Here is a 20,525-nt window from a genome sequence, read left to right as displayed (position 1 = left end):
GCACATTAAAAAAATAAATAAAAATAAAGAGGTAGATGGAGACAGAGCATTAAAAGGAAATCCTAACTATTATTTTTCCAAGAAAGCAACAAGTTACCAGATAAAATCCCCAAAACAGATCCACACCATGGCAGTTTCACTGATATAATTAACAGAAACATTAGAAAGCAATGCTTTTTGTTAAACAGCTGCAAATTTTTTGTTCTAATAAAAATAAAATTCCTTTTTCTCCCTTAACTCTGTTATTTGCCTGAAGTGTTGCTTAAATAAATCTAAATCTTCACATAAAGAATTAATATGGACATCAGCAGTTTCTAAATATATAAAAACATTTCTCCCTTTAGAATACACATGTGAGATGCCAGGAATAATCAGCAAAAAATACAAAGCAAATTTTAACACACTGACTACTCATTTTTGGCATTGCTCATTTCAGTAACAAGGAACTGCAAGGTAAGAGCTACTAAAGACTGAAGTTCAAAATGTAGATCAGAATACATGAAAGGCATACTCCAAATCTCTTCAGGAGTAAGTTTGTGATCCATGCAAACTTCTGGAATGTTTGTATTATACAGCAAGCTTAAAGTACAGTACCACAGAATAAGCTGAATTGGAAGGGACCCCCAAGGATCATCAAGCCCAAATTGTATGCAACTTGCATTTAATTTCCCTGCTTAAAAAATCCCTCATGGTAAGAGCACAAGGGCCTAACAGTTACAGGGGTAGCTGCTATTTGTATATGGGATTCCATACTAGTTTTCAGCTTGGAATCAAGCATATCCATTTAGACAGACACTTGAATATGCAGCAAGAGTGAGTGGCCTTTGTGGCTACACTCAGTTCACTCCAGGACTTTCAAATGAAACCAGCTGAAGACAACAAACTGGCTGCCATGGAAAGATCAAGTTCAGAAGACTGGCCTTTACCAAAAACCAACCTAGCTACCACTGGAATCTTGAAGTTTAACAGAAACTTCCAACACAGCAACATTTTTTTTCCAGCTGTTTATTTTCATTACACTCCTTGGATGTACTGATAAAAAATGAGGGAAGAAAATAAATTGTTGTTTAACATAGCCAAGCTGATCTGACTAGAGGCTCAGAGATGCCATGAATCACTTACAACTTTTTGCAACACTACCTCCTCTCCTGTCCCTGTATCTCTAAGTAATTTCCAGTGGAAGCATGTACCTTTGTAGAGTGAACAAAAGCCCACTGACAGCAGGGCTTGTTTTCATTAATTTTTCATGAAGGATCCCTTTTAGGTTGTCTAAGATTAAAAAATTTTGCTTTAATGCAATTTCAGTCTCCTCTGCACATCTTTGCTTATCTCATGACACCAGACTATCAGCTGCTTCTGAGCTCACACTGGCCACATCAACTTTTGAAAGTCGTGTTCACAACTGCAACTGTGACCATCCAACTCAAGAAATCTGCTAAACTGCTGACACAACCAGAGAAATTTTTCCAATGTACTGTTAGTTACTATTCAAGGGCTGACAAAGAATTTAGAAGTCAATGAGGAACCAAATGTCAAGACTTACACTAAAAACTCAGTGTATAAAGAAATGCAGAAGAAAATACAAATTATCTGAATTAATTTAAGTAGGAAAAAATCTAGTCTAGTTCATGATGAAAGTTAAGAATAGAGCTGACTAAATGAAACATTTGTCTCAAGATTGCCAGGAACACTCACGTGCTTGTTCCATACCACCACTCCACTATTTGTGCATGAGGTCAGCAAATTCAGAATAGCTCTTTCCCCTAGCAAAATAATAGTAAGAGGAAGCATTCATGCCTGATACCAGAACTATTACTTCCTTATAATAACCTGTTTCCACTAACCTGTGTACTCTGTACTTAAGTTGATTATAGATTGCAAAATTACTACTTCCGAATATATTTTCTCTGGAAGTTAAACATCAATGTCTTTGACCAACTAGATAAGCCTAGCATTATTATTTTCATTCATACAAAAATATTTTTAAAAGGTCTTTTCCCAGCTTTTCATATTCCTGAAAATTATTGCCCACAAGTTTCTCTAGACAGTGCCACTTAACAATGGAAAAGACATTAAAACACCAAGAGCACTAAAGCGAGGATACATATGAGACAGATACACATTAAACTTCATGTACAGTATTAATAAGCAATATCAGAACAGCAGGTGTCTTTATCCAGTTGTCTGGAACTACACTCCCTAATCTTCAACTGACATCTGTAGCTTCAAGTGATTCAAGCTAATTGGACAGATTTAGGAGATGACATTTTCAAACTTTAAAATGAAAATTACTCCTTTAAATTTTGAGGTAACTGAAAACCTAGCTATTCCACACATGAAAGCCAACATTAGGATTCATTGTCACAGGGCCCACTTATCATTTTGGATACATCTGACAGGAGAGCAAACATAAACATAATTCGATAATCTCCCTGTTCACCACAATCTGTTAGCTGTGAGTGTAATTATGATACTAAACAAAATGAAACACACAAAGATTTTATAAAAATCAGCATATATGGCACAAACTAGGGAAGTGCTCAAGAATTAGCATTTTAAAACAAAAGGTACTCAACAACTGCAATTACATGTCCTTTTTCTATCCATCTGTCAGTGACAGAGGTCTCTGAATCTGGAAGTTCTTTAGTTAACTCTCACAGTCAATACCCCAGCCCAAAAGAATATCACTGATCTTTACACTTTGACTCCAGAAGCGTCACTGGTATGATAAGTCATATCTTCTGCACAGTGCCAGCATTTTTAGATCTTCTGTAGAGTTGGAACAACATTTCCCAGTACTTTCATTAATAAGCATCAATGAAACAACTGAGACACAGAAATTTATTTTGCCTTGAAACATAAAACTGATCTAAAGTAATTCACTGACTCATGATGAACATCAGTAAAATTTGTTTTGTATGGAAAATTAAACACAGTAAAGAAATCTTACCATCATGAATCTCAAATGCCAAACTAGTGATCTTCTGTGTAATTATCATCATTGGACTGTCACAAAAAAGGGAAGAAAGAACAATTTAGATACAAATTCAGGATTTTCTTTCACTTATAAATACCAGGGGAATTTTATATTAGGACTCTAGGTTAACTACTCTAAGTTGGAACATCTTCAATGCAAGAACAAAGGGTTTTGTTTTTTCACTCAAGCCATTGCACAGTTTTCAATGCAAAGAGAAGAATTTAAGCCTTAAATGCAGTATTTGATAACACCTGTCTTTTATTGTTGCATTAGGTTCTACAAATACAGTTGAAGTGTTTCACATGTATTTTTTACTAACATAGTTTATTTTTTTTTACAGGGAGAAGAGTAAAAAAGAAAGGACAGAGCAATTATATTCATTGCAAGATACAGCAGCAGTAATCAAAGGACAAGAAAATTATAACAAAGTTGAATATTAAAATAAGTTCTTTAGCTATGCAGACCACTTCCATGGTTTCTACTAACACCTGATCCCATCTTTGATTTTTCCATCGAGAATTATTATTTGCTCCAAGTAAACATACCTGGCAAAACATAATTATGCTGACTCAGAGTTCACTTTGTTCTGAATTTGGTACACTTGAGTGAATCTTAAACTGTCCAAGAAATACTCTGCCATGGCTATCCAAGTCAGTTTTGTACTGAGAAATTATACTATTTTCATAGCATCTAAGAGTTTTTGCCCGATGTGAATTTCAAAATTATAAACCTCCTCCCTGGGGTAGGGAAGCAATGGGGAATGCATAAAGTAAACTACTACAATTCAGAAATTTAATTTTTAAATCAGATCTCAAAAAAAAACCATCAGGGGTTGAATTTACCTAGAAGTATCTGAGCTGGAGAAAAAAAAACCCAAACAACAAAACCAACAACAATCACCAAACAAACAAAAAAAAAAAAAAACCAAGAGCAAACAAAAAAAACCTCTCACAATAAAAAATAATGTTGTACAATGGGCATTTAGTTTTGGTCATGTCTTGAGTGTACTTGGCATCTTTGTAACATATTAAGTTGGCACAGAAACACAAATCCAAAAGCCATCAAGTTCTCCTTCATTAACAAGGCAGTATTTTGCCACATGGTTCAGTCCATCAAATTGATTTTCTTTTTAGTTAATGGTTAAAATGGTTTCATGTTGGAGATTTTTTCAGGGATGGCCTAGAAGGCAGCTGTGAGGAGCAGATTCTCACAGCCTGTTTCTGTGAACAGCAGAGGTTCTCAGGTTATTTTTAATTACAGGTAAAAGTGACAAACATGAAGGCCTTGAGAGCCTTGCACATCAGAGTTCTCAGGCAGCTTTCTCATAACAAGTGGATGTTCTATCTTTGGCTGTTTTGGGAAAGCAAGAATAATTTTGAGAACCCAAATCTTGGTATTGGAAACATAAGGTGGAGTTGGTATGTTATCTCTGGCCTATTGTGAGCTCAGATTTTGCAATATGCATGAACCTGATTAACACTGTTATAAAAAGTGTCTGATTGATCAATAAAGTGGAGTCGATGCTGACCAACGCAAGGTGGGTCGTCTCCCCTCCAACTTCATAGTTTCAAAGCACACAATTATTTCTAGTCCTCAACAAGCACTCAGGAGAAAAAAAAATCTACCAGTGTCCCAAAATCCTGATACCAAGACTAAAGTGACACACAAGGGTCATAAAGGAAGAAGACTAAACAGGAACAAATAGTCTGATAAATCCCTCATACCTTTTTCTAGCATTTAATCTGTAGGCCTGCCTGGTGCTGGCAGCAATCCCCAACTGACTCTAAACATAATTGGTTTTCCTTCTGTAAGCAGACATGTGACAGCATGGGTCCTGCCTGGTGGAAGGATGGAGTCCAGGAGGAGCTCAGTCAGCCCTTACATTAATTCCAGCTGATAAATCTGTCATTGTTATCACAGCAGACCCTGGTATTCTATTTTTTTTTTCTCCTGAAGTGGCTATTCCAGTACCATCAAATATTTGGCTGAGGAGCAAAAATCTAGAGACTAAAAGAGGAAGAGTCCTTCCTGGCACAGTGAGGCTGTGAAGCAGGATTTTAACAATCCCTTTTAGGTGCTGGCAGAAAGGCAAAGGAGGCAGCTGGGATCTGTTAGTACTGCAGCCAGGACCACACAGCTCTGCACAAGCAATTGCATCTCCAGCATGAGCTGTCCCCAGCTTTCTCCACTGCCAGTGCATTGAGAGCTTCCTTCAAATATTGAGCAGATTTTCTCAGCTTGGGCACCTCAGACAAGCACTGCATGCTAGGAGAAATATCTAGGTAAACACACATTAAAGTTCTTTTGGGTCTAACCACTACACAAATCCATGCCAACATCTTTAGAAAGAAGAACTTGCTCATACTGGAGCTCAGTAGCTAGTTAGATAACTTTAGGGGGTTTTTTGAGCTTATTCTCTTCTCCCAAAACCAGAGAAAGTTTTCTTTCTCTGCCTGTTTTGGAAGTAATCTCTGTCTCGTGTCAAGGGAGCACATGTAGTGTATGCCAGAGATTTAATGTGATATGCATACATCAAGCTCCCAAACTGGTGCATGAAAGGGTGGTTGAAATCTGCCATCTCACATACACAATCAGAGAGCTTGATCCAGGCTTCAGAACAGTTCTGTCCAGAGCACAGAGCTCATAAATAATGAAATGCTTTGGGTTGGAAGGGACCTTGAAAATCATCTACCTCCATCATCCCTGCCCTGAGCAGACACCTTCAATTAGATCAGGTTGCTCCATCCAACCTGGCCTTTAACTTCTCCAGGGATAGGATGTGGGAATCTCTGGATGTGTTTAGACCTAACAGAAATCTTTGAGCCACCACCAAACCATCAGAGTCACATCCAAAAGCAGTACAGTCCCATCTGAGCAATGGTGTGCTCAAGCTCTACTAAACGTTTTGAGAATGAGAAGAACAAAGTGTAATTACACTGTTTCCACAGTCAGCTCAGAACTTTGATCACTGCCAGGGGTGTACACTTTGGCCTACAGTGAGCTGGAAGGAACAGCATGTGGATTACAGTTTCTCTAGTAATGGTGAAATTATGTTCAACATCAGTAAATCTAGTGTCTTTATGCATATGACTGTGCTGCAAGCTCTCATTACAGCCGTGGAGATGTGGTCCAGAGTCAGGGACATCTGACAAGTGACCCAGTTCACACTCAGGTAGACACTTAGTGCTGGGTCAGCTGCAATGCCCTCCAGCCTCTACTGTCCACATCAATCACATCTCCTACAACTGGAATTGGGTATCTGGCTTCAAGGCAGACACTTGGATGTAAGACAAATGTAGAAAGATGTTGTAGAAGGTAAGAAGATAAAGATGACAGAAAAGATGAACTCAACCATAAGAGCTTTTGGCTTCAGCCTACCAGTTAATTTTCTGGACTACATGCCTGTTACCTGAATAAAGACTGAAAAGTAACAAGGCTAACAAGTACAATTCCATCACAGGTTATGCTAAACTACAAAGACTACTGCCATTCACAGTATCCCTGGAAAGTATTTAATGCATTATTTTAAGCAGACTAGCAAGTACTCCTCATCTCTCTTTCTTTTTCCCCTCCAGAATATACACTCTCCTTTAAATCAACAAAAGCACTATCACAGCAGCAAACTTGTTTGTAAGAAATGTCGTACTTCACTTCTTTGTGTCTACAGCAGAAAGAAGAATTACCAATACAATTTATTTTTATTTTGCCCATTTAATTCTGTTTTGCTCCTATACAGTTCAAGTCAAATATAGGTATAAGTTCACAATATAATATGAGGGCAAACAGACAAAACCTTCTGTTTCTCTGTGACTACCTCAACATCCAGGTGCCTGTCTCCTTAGCTTTCTCCTTCTGGAACATCTAACATAAAATGAAAAAAAGAAAGAAGCTAAAAGCTAAATTCCATAAAATGTTCTGATTTTCCTCAAAAAGTGGTATCAGACTGTGCCAGGCAAGTAAGTACACCAGACACAATTCAAGGCTCATCATGCTGTCAAGGATGGTAGCAGACACTTTAATGGAAAAATCAAAGATAAAAAATTCCCATAGCCACCAAATCCTTTATGCCATTCAGCCAGGAACAAGAGGCAATAGATAACACATTGGTGGTTCTAAGAAGAACAATTGTTCACAAAATTCTCAATTTGTATGATTAAAGCATAGTTACTTACATATTTGCATGTGTGCCAATATGCACATACATGCTCAGCCTTCTCCCAAAGTTTTAAAGGCTGACACAATTAATTGGGGGAGGGAGGGAAGAGGGGAGAGCAACAAGTAAAAAATCCCCAACAACAACAGATACAGTATCACTTAGGAGGAAAAGATAGGAAGATTATTTTTCTCCTTACCCAGAAAAATCAGCAGAATACTGTCCATAATCAAAGATATAGACCCTAGTAATTTGGCACACAGTGAGGTATCCTAAAGCGAAAACAAAGCAATACCTGGAAAGAAAATGGGGAAAAAATTTCAATTAAAAATCATAAACATTTCTCCACTGAATAAAGTACCATTTCAATAGAATTTAATCTCCAATTATTTCTACAAAATATTACATAATAGGAATCTGTAATCATACTTTATTCTGCCTGAGGTTTTTTTGCAATGTTTATTCTACACAAGCACATACTTTTTTATTTGAAAGTGTGCAGTTCAACCATAGAAATTCCATTGTCAGTAGCCAAAATATTTACACCAATAAAGCCTAGAATTTAGAATTGTAAGCACCACTGTAAAAACTGCAAGTCCTATAAAGAGAAAATTAATCTGTTAAGGTTGGTTTTTTTGTTTTGTACTTTGGAGCTAATTTTTGTCTCTATGAGCATAGAAGTTTGGAAAATGATACATCAGATAATTTCCATTTCATGTATACTGCTATACATTCAAAATTCATTACCACAAATCATATTGCTGCTGTTTTCCAAGGACCTGGAAAAGTCAAGTAATTTTCAAATACACATATTAAAACACAGTTGAGTGGAAAAGGAACAGGACACCTTTTGTCTTCTATTAAGCTGATCCTGAGCAAAAGTAAGAAAAAACACATATAGGAACTGTAAAAGTGTTACAATGTTATAAATAGATGAGCTGTGAAAGTGTTCTATGTATGACTAAATTAGTTTTACACACCGTTTTCTCAACACACTAGTGAGAACTGATCTGCCAATACACCTCACAAAATCTGCCAGATGTTCTTTGAAGTCCAAAGGGACAGTGAATGCCAGCAGGAACTTAACTAATCCTTTAGGACTTTAATGTATGAACTCCACAGTCTTTACTTCATGCACAAGACTGATGTGCAATCCTGCAGCAGACTGCACAATGCGTCTAAAATCCAGTTAGAATGAAAATATTCATTCAACAAACTGAAAATCACAACCAGGACTGGATTTAGGTGAACTAGTGAGGGACACTGCAGGACTACTTTGGAACATGACTTTCTTTTCCAAATAAATATTTTGCAAGAATTTATTAAGAAAATCTAAGGTCTTAGAAACTATTCTTCAATCTGACACTTACAGTTTAACCTTTAACTGAAAAACAAGCTATATATAAACCGTTGAATATTTTAAAGCATCCAACTTTGAAATTACAGATTACCTTATATACCATTAAATTACATGTATTTTGGTGAAAAAAAAATTAGAGGGTCTGTTTTAGCAGTAGTTTATTTTATGTTTTCATTAATATTCACAATCCAGAAACAGTATTATACTGGGAGACTAACTGGTACAAAAGTGCTTATAGTAAGAATACACTGGCACAGGTTGCCCAGAGAGGTGACAGATGCCTCATCCCTGGGAACATTCAAGGTCAGGTTGAATAGGGCTCTGAACAGCCTGATCTAGTTGAAGATATTCCTTGCAGGGTGGACTAGATGCCCTTTAAAATGAAATTCAAAGTAATCCACAATTACACGAAATAAACAATAGTCATCATGACCAACATGGTAGGGGTTTCTCACAACATTCAGTTAATACCCACACTGAAGTTAATGTACAGAAATGGAAGAAAGAAAAATGAAACACCTTAAACTTCTTGATTTGATTCCAAATTTCAGTCTAAAACAAAAGCTGTCTTCTGACAGAGCAGTGAAATTTGCTGCTGTTGCACTCACCAAACACAACTATGAATCTTAACTATTTTCCAGTTATGTCAGCCACAGTTCCAAGTTACACACAGACTGGAATACTGAAAATTTTTAATTGATGAGTAAAACACAGGAGCTTGCAACCCATATGATGCTTTTCAACTTCCACCTGCATCTCTGCACATTAGTCATGCCACACCACATCCCTTGTTCATGAGAAATGTCATTTCACCAGGCAAAGTGCAGCAATATGTTCTCCCCTAAGGAACTTAAAAGATTTATGACAGCTTGCATCATTCCTGTTATTTCTTCTGCAGGTTTGTAGTGCAACTTGCTGATCATCCTAACTCTCAAGTAAATCCATTTTTAGCTTAAAAAAATCAGATAAGATCTGAAAATGTTTTGAGAACTTTCTAGAATACTCTTACTACATGTTTGTTACTCTCTTCAATAATTCATTCAACAACCCTTAAATCAGAAAATTGAGTGAAGTTTCGCAGAGCTCAACCACATCAAGTTTTACCCAACTATAAAGCTAATTACGAGCTTCACACAAATGCAATTTACCCAACTTTCTCCACCAGCAGAAAAGCAATTGGTCTTACAAGTCAATGTTACTCTATACTTGCTTCTCACTGTATAATGTTCATGTGAGCAGAAAGATGAAAGTATTTCACACTGAAGATGAACAGCTACAAGCAAGTCACAACATGGTTATTATTACAAGAAACTTTCACACAAACTGACCTGCAATGAACATAATACCTGTATTGTGAAACAGAAAGACCCAAAAACATTCTTTTAAAATACATCTAATTCCCAGGATCTTTGTCAACACAACCTTAATTTATCTATCACAGATGCACCAAATTCAGACACATCTGGGAGACACTGTAGCATGTACCATAAACCAGAACACAGTGATATGCTTAACTCCTAATTAGAAGTTTAAAAAAAAGAAAGAAATTAAGCCAACAATACTGGATAGCCTATTATATAGAAAGGCTTTTCTTGTACAGGTATTTAATATAATATTTCAATTCCTTACAATTTTTAACATCTCAGAACACTAAAAACAGTATGCAATACGTTTTACTCATAAAATTTTATCTTTCCTTTAAAAAGAAATATATCAAGTAAACTGCTCAATGTTTTTAGAAGTATATTCTAGCATATTATAAATGAAGTACCTTAACTATACACATAAATATTACAATATATAGAAAATTCTAAGTAAGCAGCCCCTCCACATACTTCTTTACAGAAGGTGTTCATAATGAGAACATCTACTTATTTCTATTTTTTTAAAAAGGCAAATTAATCTCTTATTAGCAAATAAAATACATTGTCCTATTCAGTATTTTTTGTCTACTCATGTTTTGACAACTAACATTAAGCAACATACATATCAGGAATTTTTACCTGCATGTATACATATAAAACCAAAATACATCATTCTACCTATATGTACACACATATATACAGATATACAGGGTTTGGTTCCTTCCCATTACATGAACTTTCTTCCAGTCTCCAAACATCCTGATGGAATTTGATACATATTTTCATGACTCCTAAAACATCATTTCTGCTAATGCAGAACACTTCAATCTCCTCCCTGTACCCCTCTTGTTTATTGTCCTCATAAGTTTAGCACAGCCAACGCCACAACATCATTGCTCACTTCAATGTAAAGTGGTTGGATTTTGTTTGAACAGTTGATTTTTTTTCCTACAGACAAAGCATTTTTATCCAGTGCCACCTTAAAATTCCATTCCACATGACACAGCATCATGGTTTAACTCCAGCTGGCAGCCACTCCCTCACTGCTCCCACCATAAACCCACCACCCACGGGGAAAGAGAGGAGTAGAAAGAAAAGGTGAACCTCATGGGTTGAGATAAGACAATTTATTAAGTGCAACTAAATATCATGATAATAAATATACTAATACTGATAATAATTGAAATTACAACGAGAGGAAGAACAAATATTAGAACCCAAGAGAAAAGAGATGCACACTACAATTGCTCATCACCTGCTTACTGAGGAGCAGATCAGTTCCCTTCCAGGTAATTCCCCTCAGTTTATACAGTGACCATGTCACTCTATGGCATGGAATATCCCTTTGGCCAGCTCAGATCAGCTGTCCTGGCCATGCTTCCTCACAGCTTCTTGTGCACTTCCTCACTGGCAGAGCATGAGAAACTGACATGGATCTGACTTCTAGCAAGCATTACCTAGCCACAACCAAAAGTCAGTGTGTTATCAGCACCATTCTCATACCAAATCCCAAACACAGCAATGCACCAGCTACTAGGAAGAAAATAGCATTGTCCCAGTCAAAAGCAGGACATACAGCAGCCATCCTGGCCAGCACATCCTGTGTAACAGGAAGACATAAAGGCTCAGACAAAGTCTCCGTCTAGCCCAGGATCCAGAACTGTGTCCTCCCACAGCAGGAGCTCAAACACAGGAATGCAGATGAGCAGAACAAGCACAGAAGTTGCTTCCCAGTGTTCTCCCACACTAAAACCATCAGCACAGACCCAGATTCAAACACATTATCCACATGTTTAATAACACTCAGCATAGTACACCTCTATCAACTTCTGGCTCCAAAGCACACCCTCATCTTAGCCACACTCTGTTGCTCCAAATACACTTGAGAAAGAGCTGTTAATCTCAACATCTAAAGAAATTTGGTAGAACTGAATGAGCCAGCAGAGCCCACTTATAGAAAGCTTCCACATATTTAAGAATATAAAGATTACATAGGTGGTTTAAAGGCAGAACCCCCATCTTTCACCTGTGTTCCTCAGAAATTCTGGGTTGCGAGTCAAGAAAGAACATCCACAGGTTAATTCTAGAGCTTTGTCTCTGCTGATGAGTAAGCTGAGCAGCACACAGACCCAGGCTAACAATCAGCCAATATATGTTATGTTTTTGTATAACAAAGTGTGGGAGTCGCATTTTCATTTTACACTCAGCATCTTAGTTATAAAATGTACATTCCTACTGTACCTATCTCTGTGTGCACAAAATGCAGCAAAAATAGAACTGTGACCTTGACAAAGGCAGGCTTTCAGAGATGTCATAACAGCTTCTGTTATTTTAGGCTCTTCTCATGCAGTAGAAGGACAACAGCACAATATGCTATTTTGCTGGAAGAAAGTTAAATAAACCAATCAACACAGGGTGCTTTTTTACCAGCTAGTTGGCACATACTACAGATTTAGCCTTCAAATAAAGGCTTCATGTCCAGTCAAGACCTACTTATTCCACTAAGTTAAGAAAAAGTACTTCTTTTTCCTTTAAATGTGTAATTATTCCATTTCAAAAGGCAGACCTAGACACCACATAACATTATACTGCACTGATTATTAGAAAAGGTGACAGAATAGCCTCTGAGTTTTCCCAAGTCCAGTGTTGAAAGCTGCTGAATGGGTTTGCTTGTTTGTTTTTCCACAGATTATGCCAAATATAGGAAAAAACCCCTAAAAAATTAAATTCTTGCCTCTAGGGTCAGAACTTAATTCTTATTAAAATCCAGCTATATTATTTTTTAATTCTGATGATCATAATCCGTTTGCACTGTTCACACAGAGAAACTCAATTCTGTGCAGTTAGAACATACAATATTTGCTTATAAAACTTCAAAAGGAAAAATGTACATCAAAAAAAAGTCCAAAGTGTCAAAGCTAAACATCTAATTCTGCAATCATCCAGCACAAGCCAACAGAAATACTGAATAGAATTAGCTTAGTTTTGACTATCTGAGAGCCTCAAGGTAAGCTACTCTGCTCAATCTGCTTTTTTTACACCAAAAAAAGTTGCCTATTTATAATTTTCTTATGTACGTGTTATTGACATATATAATTGCTACTTCTTAGGAAACAGGGCAGGTTTATGATGTAAACAATAACAGCCTCAGAGTGTGTGTGCCTCTAAAATACAAGCAATAATAATCCTCCTGCCCACTCAGAAGCTTCTGATTCACACACTAATCTGTCCCTCCTGATTACTTCAAGTGGAGATCCAAAATGCATTTAAATAAACAGCAAACAAAAAGACAAAACCAGGCTGTCTATGAGCCCATTTCCAGAGAATGAAGCATTCATACCATCGTGCTTTGATAATAAGCAACTTGACTATCACATTCCACCCATTTCCAGCCCTCAGATGAAGATTTTTGGGTCTGACAGCCATTTTAAAGCAAATTTAACAAGTGGACAGAGTTCTCCAACGCTTAGCTCCAACAGCAGCCTGACCCAACCCAGGGCAGGAGGGCTGCACTGGCCTCCAGCAGCCCAGCCTGGCCTGGCCTGCCTGTCCCAGCAGCGCCCAGCCCGCAGCCCCAGGGCCCACGGTGGGTTTTGCTCAGTATCCTAGGGTGACATTGTGATGTTTGTATCCCCATTTGTGTGTTCTGTTTATGCTGTTTACATATTATGTTCTGTGCCTTCAAGACTGGCTGTGAAGAGCAAAGTTTTAGTTTTAGTTTTGTTATCAGCCACTTCCCCACGGCTGGGGCATGACACACAGATGGGGCAGTACATAGTGCTGCTTTTGCTTTTGGCTTGGCTTTTTCGCCTTGCTCTTGCTGCTGCTTTGCTCCTGCTTTTCGCTTCTGGTCACTAGTTAATTTAGCTAAGCAGTCCAATTTTTTTCCTGGACTGTTTTACCTTTCCCTTTCTTGGAACCACTCAAACCTGCTCCGGACTGGGAGCTGGGAACACCGAGAGTTTGCACCCTGTGGCTGCAGCAGCTGCCCCAGTGCCGGAGGGACTGATAACAGAGCAACCACTCCCAAGAGAGACTTTCTGAATTTGTCATCTTTTTTCAGAGGGTGAAAGAGTGGTGCCTTCCAGTATTGTTCATTCTGCATGCTGGGGGAGCTGTGCCTGTTAATAAACAGGTTCATTTCACTTCTCTTCGAGAAATTCTTCCCGAAATGGTTGGGGGGAGGAGCCGTGTGGGTTTGCTTTATGGAGGGGCCCCCTTTGGGGGTCTTCTCCCAAATTTGCCCTAAACCAGGACACTCAGCCACAGGGAAAACACCAGCCAGGCCCCTCGGTGCCCTGCACACAGACACACAAGGCTGGGTACAAGAGGATTCATTGGCTCAAGTGTCCCAGAACCATTTGTGGTGGCTTGACTGTTTGTTTATGCAGATCCGCTGCTGACATTATCACTTGACTAATGTATTTTGATGTTTTGCTACATAATGGCAACATAATGGTTTGGTAAAGTAAATCTTTACCAAGCTAAATTAAATGATCATTCCAGTTATAGCTACAGGCCATATTCCAAATGCAACATTAATACATGACAAATGCAACACAGATATTCTTGTCAAAAACACATGCAAGAACACTTCATCTCTTCCACATGCTCCCTAATGTTACATTCTCTTGCCTTCCCCCTGCTCCTTTCAATTCTGGAACATCTCAAGGACAAGGAGACCAGCTTCAAACTCTAATAAATGAGAGAAACATCATCTAAAACAGAAGACAGGCAGGAGGGAGAGTGCTTTCATATCTTCCCTGGAATGGAAGACACATATTGCGTGATTCATTCTTCCTGTAAGACTCCAAAAGGAACACAGAACTAAGAAAGTGGGAATAAAAAATATTTGCTCCCCTAGAAAACTCAAAGCTGAGAGCTGAAGTTGATATGTCCAAATTTTAATGTTAAATTGAGATAAGACATGAGGGGTCACCTGAGTTCTCCCTCACTGGAGAGAACTTGATATGACCCATACTGGGTCACATCAACCCCTATTTCTGCAATCACTTGAAAGTATAACAGTAAACAACGCAGATAAGAGCACCAAGTCTGATCTTTGCATTTCAAAAAGTTGACAATAGTATCGAGCACTTAAAAACACAAATCCTAACAGCTTCACAACACAAAATCTGTAAAGGCAGAATACCATGATGCTGGAATCTGCCTTTACAAAACCCTGATGAAGGAAGTAGAATCTTGAGATCTTCTGACACAAATGAGCACTCATAACTCAAAACAAATAGCTGACATGCTGGTGCTGTGAATTTTCATCTGTTCATTCAATTTTCTACATAATATTTGCCTAGCTTTAGGATGCTTCAGCATCACAGCATGCAAGTAATTTTATGCTTACTCTTTCTTCTATGTGATACATAAGTAACTTTTCTGCAAACACCAGAACTGGTTTGCAAAATTAACTATCATTTATTTTGCAAACCAGCAGAAACCCACAGACCACAGAGTCAGAAAACAATCTGATATTAGGTGTGTGGCAGCAACACAACTTCAGAGGGTATTTTTAAGGAAATAAAAATGTCATTACAGAACACTGACAATAATGGGACTACTGCAAGCGCTATTTTAAAGAACATGTTTAATAGTCACAATGGTTTCGAAACAGTAAACTAGAACTGCTAAGTACAAAGTACTTTGTAATAATTCTATTTCCACTGGACCAGTTAGCCTTATACAAGAACTCACAGGAAGTTTAACAGAACAAGTTTTCTGATGACAAAACAATAGCAAGGTCAATCATTAAACCCATCACTGCTGTGAACTCGGCCCTTGGCAAGTATCATCTTGGATGAAGATAAGAGGGAGCTGTTATTTCCATTCACCCACTCATCACCCTGCTCCAGCTACACACCCCTTTGTGCCCCATGCTCTTGCCCATGTTCTCTGGGGAAGGAGCACATTCCCAGCTGCCTCAGCCGTCCAATCTCTGCTGCAGCCCCACATCTTTGCCTTGAGACACAAAAAGCAAGGCAGAGAACCGGTGTGCCTGCAACACTGCCAGCAGAGAGAGGCCAGGTTTGCTCAGCCAAGAGGTGATGCCAGCTGGAATTTGTGTTCAGCCAGCCAGGAGACATTTTCTGCATGTGTTAAGGATGGCAGCAGCTGGGGAACATACGGGATGTGATTTGCTGAGAAGGTGGCTGTGCAGCAGAATCAGTACACAGGGCAGCCAGCAGATTAATAAACAACCCAGCTCCCTGCAAGCAGCATGCAAAACAAAAGGCCACAGGAATCAGATTTAGTTACAAAACCAAGTGTTTTAATGATTCCAAGACCAAAGGAAAGCCAGGAGTTTGTGCTAACAACCTAACACAGCTGCATTTTCTTTTAAACCATTGCTCAAAACAAAATGCCCTACAGAAGTATTTTATCAGAGGGGATGATGGTATTTATATTTCCCACCCTATTTCTTGCTTTGCCTATAGAAAGAAATCAAACACTTCTTAGTTTTCAGCAGGGTACTGAATCAAGTGCAAGCCACACAGCTGGTCAGATCTGCACCAACAGCGCAGCCCTATACCTTGCTGAGCTATTTACACCATCTTGCAATCAGACACGCATCTCAAACAGCATCATGGATGCAATAAAACACTTCTGAAACAATTTCTGAAAAATACAATTTGCTTAAAACATAGCATAAATGAAACACCTGCTTTTCTCCAATGTTTAACATTCCTCTAACCTGGAAAGACCTATCACTTCAGATGATTTGTTTCATTTCTGTCCAATCCCCATCCCCCAGCTAAGTTAAAGCACTGCTACAATGTCCTATCTTCTGCATCCTTTAATCAATGCATGCCGATGTATATAACATTCACATGATGCATCAACGTCACCACTGTCACAGTATTTGTCATATGGTCCTGCAGAAACACACGCAGAGACCGAAATCAGCTGTTTCCTGCTCTCAGTCAGAGAAAACCTGTGGGTAGCTCCATTTTCTTTGCTCAATGATGAAGCCTGACACAGGAATAGATGATGGCAACTTCTATTTTTGTGTAGATTTTTCTCCCGCATATGAGAAACACTAATGACTATTTCCGGGGATGAATTTGAGATACTCCACAAAAAACAATGATACACAAGAAACCCATTATGAAAAAGCCTTGCATTTATTTTTGAAACATTTTTCATGCTTCCAGTTAGTAATGCAAAACAAAAACAAAACCCCAACAAACAAACAAACACCACACACATAAAACCCCACAGCAAATTAAGCACCTACTCAATGACAGTCCAAGTCATGGCTCAATCACTTATGACCTACTTCAACCACAGGCAAACAATATTACACAAAGACGTATTTATGATCTTTAAATTAGAAAGTAACTATGCTGCCTGATATGTATGTACATATCACACATATTTGTATTTATATAACCCATACCTTTCAAAATTTTTGATTTACTGGAATACTGTCTTGGTCCTATTTCATGCATATTTGAATTTGGTGGCACTTTTGGCCTACCACAGCCACTGAACTGCTTGCACTCTGGTTTGTCACCTCTCTGCTCTTCAGTGAAGACATACAAACCACTCATGTTCGTGATTTTCCAATACAATTCAAAAATTTCCCTTTAAATGCCCAGTGCAATCAAATTATCTCACAATTTATTTAAAAATAACTGAAATTTTAAAAATTAGAATAGCTCAGGTTATTCCAGACAAATTAATCATATGTCCTTCACAGTAAGTTGCATGAAGTCAACTAATAGATACTTCTGGGTAGATTTAATCACAATATATGCTAGCACAAAAGGCTACATTTCTGTAAAAATGCAGTCTTGATGTCAATGCTAATAAGGAACTTCAGGCTATTCATCAGTTATCCTTTGAGATATGTGATTAAAACAATGAATCAATGAATTATTCACCTATATGTATACCCATATTACTGCCATTTGTCTATCACTCTTCATCAAGGTGTTCCATTATCTCCCTGAGTTATTGTCTCCCTTATATTTCCTACTGTAAGAACTCGCTATAGATCTCAACTTTAAATTCACTGAATTTACATAATAGAGAAAAGCCATTTAAGATTCTCTGAAGAAAATAAATTATCATCAACCTTACCTCAATAATTTCTTTCTCCCAGCATTCAAACACTTTTCATATTCACTATCTGGAAATTTCTTATACTACTGGTTTCTTCTGTTTTGTACAAGTAGGGATGTGACCAAACACAATGAGCCATTCTTTCTGCAGGGTAAGACCTTTCTTTCCTCATTACAAACAGGGCGTCCAAACAAATGAACTTCTCACTCCCCAATCTTTTGCAGCACTGATTTATCAATAGTGCCGCAAAAGAACAAAATCTTCTGCTGCTAGCAGGACTGTCTAGAGACAGCAAGTTACACACAAAGAAGGCATCTGCAATCGCTTTGCCAGCTCAAAGCTTCCTTTGTGAAAATTTTTATTACTTGAGTTCTTTTATCTACAGGTAACACAAAAGTCACAAGAGAATTCTAAAGAGAGATGTATGAATCTTAAACCTGAACTACAAAAAAGAGACAAAGAAGGGAGTTCATCTTGAGTTGCACTTTTCATAACTAGCACTATTCAGAATTAGGAAATATGCTTAATTTTTTTCATCATTACTGGAGCCATTATACAGTGAAAAACTTAGTATTTATTAAAAGTCAAATATTAATTCAAAGTTTGTTAAACTCAGAGCAATTAGAAAAGCAGTTTACAAGAAATAGCTTACACTTTTTTGTTCATAGCAAAAGATACACACTACATAGATATGGAAGAAGTTTACTACAATTACAGTGGCAAAGGTCCCACTGCACATTAGACAATTCACCAAAACACGACTGAACAGCCAGCACAGACTGGCAGAATCAAGGAAGATAAGTGGGCTCCAACAGCCTGGGAAACCTCATCATTCCATTACAAACAGGTGGTTTAAACCAAGATCCACAAATGCAGTGCTGCTCTTTATACAGCTGTTCTCTAGGCATTCAAATTCCCATTGTATAGATCCACAGAACCTTGATATTTAGCTGCTAAATTTACAGAGCTATTTCAATCCCTCTGACTGCCCCATCTATGGAACACATACAGAAACACCTGGTGCACAAAAGCATTCCAAGAGCAAGTGTATTATAGATTACAACTCACTAAACTGAATTACAAGATCACAGAATATCAGATTAGAAGGGACAAGAACTACTTGATCCAACCCTTCCTGGAAAAAGCAGTCTAGACAAATAGCCCAGTACCCTGCCCAGGTCAATCTCAAAAGTGTCCAATACTAGGGAATCCATCACTACACTGGAGAGATTATTCTAATGCTTGATTGCTCTCACTGAACTGGAATCTTCCCAGGAGTAACTTGTACCCATTACAAGCAATTTTTTCCCTTTTTTTCCAAAAGGAATCATATGAGGTCTCCATTTTCTCTATATTCACACTTTAAATGTTGGAATACAGTGGCAAGATCTCCCCTGAACTTTCTTTTCTCAAGACTGAACAAACCCAGTTCTCTCAGCCTTTCCTCATATGGCAGGCTGCCTGGTCCTTTTACCTTTTCTGTGGCCCTCTCTGGATCCTCTCCAGCCTGTCCACATCCTTTTCTGCAGAGCAGGGACCAAAACTGAACACAGTGTGCCAGATGAGGGCTGACAATCACTGAACAGAGTGGGACAAGGATTTATTTCTCTCTGCTCTGATGTCCCTGAGCAGCATCCTGTCGGTTTCCTTTGCCACAGCAGCACAATGCCCACCCTTGAGCTGCTGTCCCTCAGGGCCCCCAGGTCCCTTTCCCAGACAGGGAGATCCCAGCCTGTGCTGCACTCCTGGACTTTGCTCTCCCAGGACCTTACACCTGCCCGTGTGGAACTTCACACGGTTCTTGTCAGCTCACTCTTCCATCCTATCCAGGTCTTTCTACAGGAAGATAGTCTCTTCCAAAGTGCCTACTTCTCTACTTGGTTTCATCCCATCCTGCTGATTACATTTGAAGATATTAAAGTGCACTGGGCCCAATATCAAGCCCTGGGGGAACCAATTTGGGAGAGGATGCCAGTTTGAAGATGAGGCCTCTACCACTATGCAGCTGACAGCGCAGTTTCTCAGCCACTTCCCCACCCACTGCACAAATCACTTGTCTAGGCCACCTCACATCAGTTTCTCTAGGAAAAGGCCACAGGCAATGGTATTGAAAGCCTTGGAGAAATCCAGGTAGACAACATCCACCCTTCACTCCCCATCAACCAAGTAGGCTGTTTTGTCACAGAAGTTGAGCAGGATTATCAAGCACCATTGTTCTTGGGGAACTCATGCTGGCTTCTCCCAACCACATACTTCATCTGACTTGTGATAACCTGCAGTGGAAAGAGATATTGTGCTCTCCTAACTGCATCTCTGCACACACTGGCAAGATCCTTGTATTTTTCAACTGGTGTGCAACCACTTTTCCATCTCTGCTACAGTTCCCTTTTGGTTTTGAACACACTCAGAAGCTCACAGTTAAGCCAAGGGGACCTTTTGTTCTGCTTACTCCTCTCACCTTTGAAGGGGATCAGCTGCTTTTGTGCTTCCAGGAAAACATCCTTGAAAAATTCCCAGCAATCATTAGCTCCTTTATCCTCCATGGAACCCTCCCAGCTGAGCTCTGGGTGAGCTCAAGTGTGCTCTTTTAAACTC

General features: G+C 38.6%; 1 protein-coding gene across 2 annotated transcripts in view; it reads right to left on the bottom strand.

The window, feature by feature from the left end:
• MBOAT2 (membrane bound glycerophospholipid O-acyltransferase 2) overlaps positions 1-20,525 on the bottom strand; it is a 92,093-nt gene that overhangs the window by 27,050 nt on the left and 44,518 nt on the right. For both annotated transcript variants that reach the window (XM_074538125.1, XM_074538123.1), the window contains 2 exons: positions 7,330-7,425; positions 2,951-3,006 (listed from right to left, as the gene is read on the bottom strand). In XM_074538125.1, coding sequence (XP_074394226.1) covers positions 2,951-3,002 — 52 coding nt within the window. In that variant the 5' untranslated portion in view covers positions 3,003-3,006; positions 7,330-7,425. The remainder of the gene's footprint in view (positions 1-2,950; positions 3,007-7,329; positions 7,426-20,525) is intronic.

The sequence above is a fragment of the Zonotrichia albicollis genome, chromosome 3, assembly GCF_047830755.1.
Source record: "Zonotrichia albicollis isolate bZonAlb1 chromosome 3, bZonAlb1.hap1, whole genome shotgun sequence".
Classification (NCBI taxonomy): domain Eukaryota; kingdom Metazoa; phylum Chordata; class Aves; order Passeriformes; family Passerellidae; genus Zonotrichia; species Zonotrichia albicollis.
This window is presented reverse-complemented; position numbering and strand designations above follow the sequence as displayed.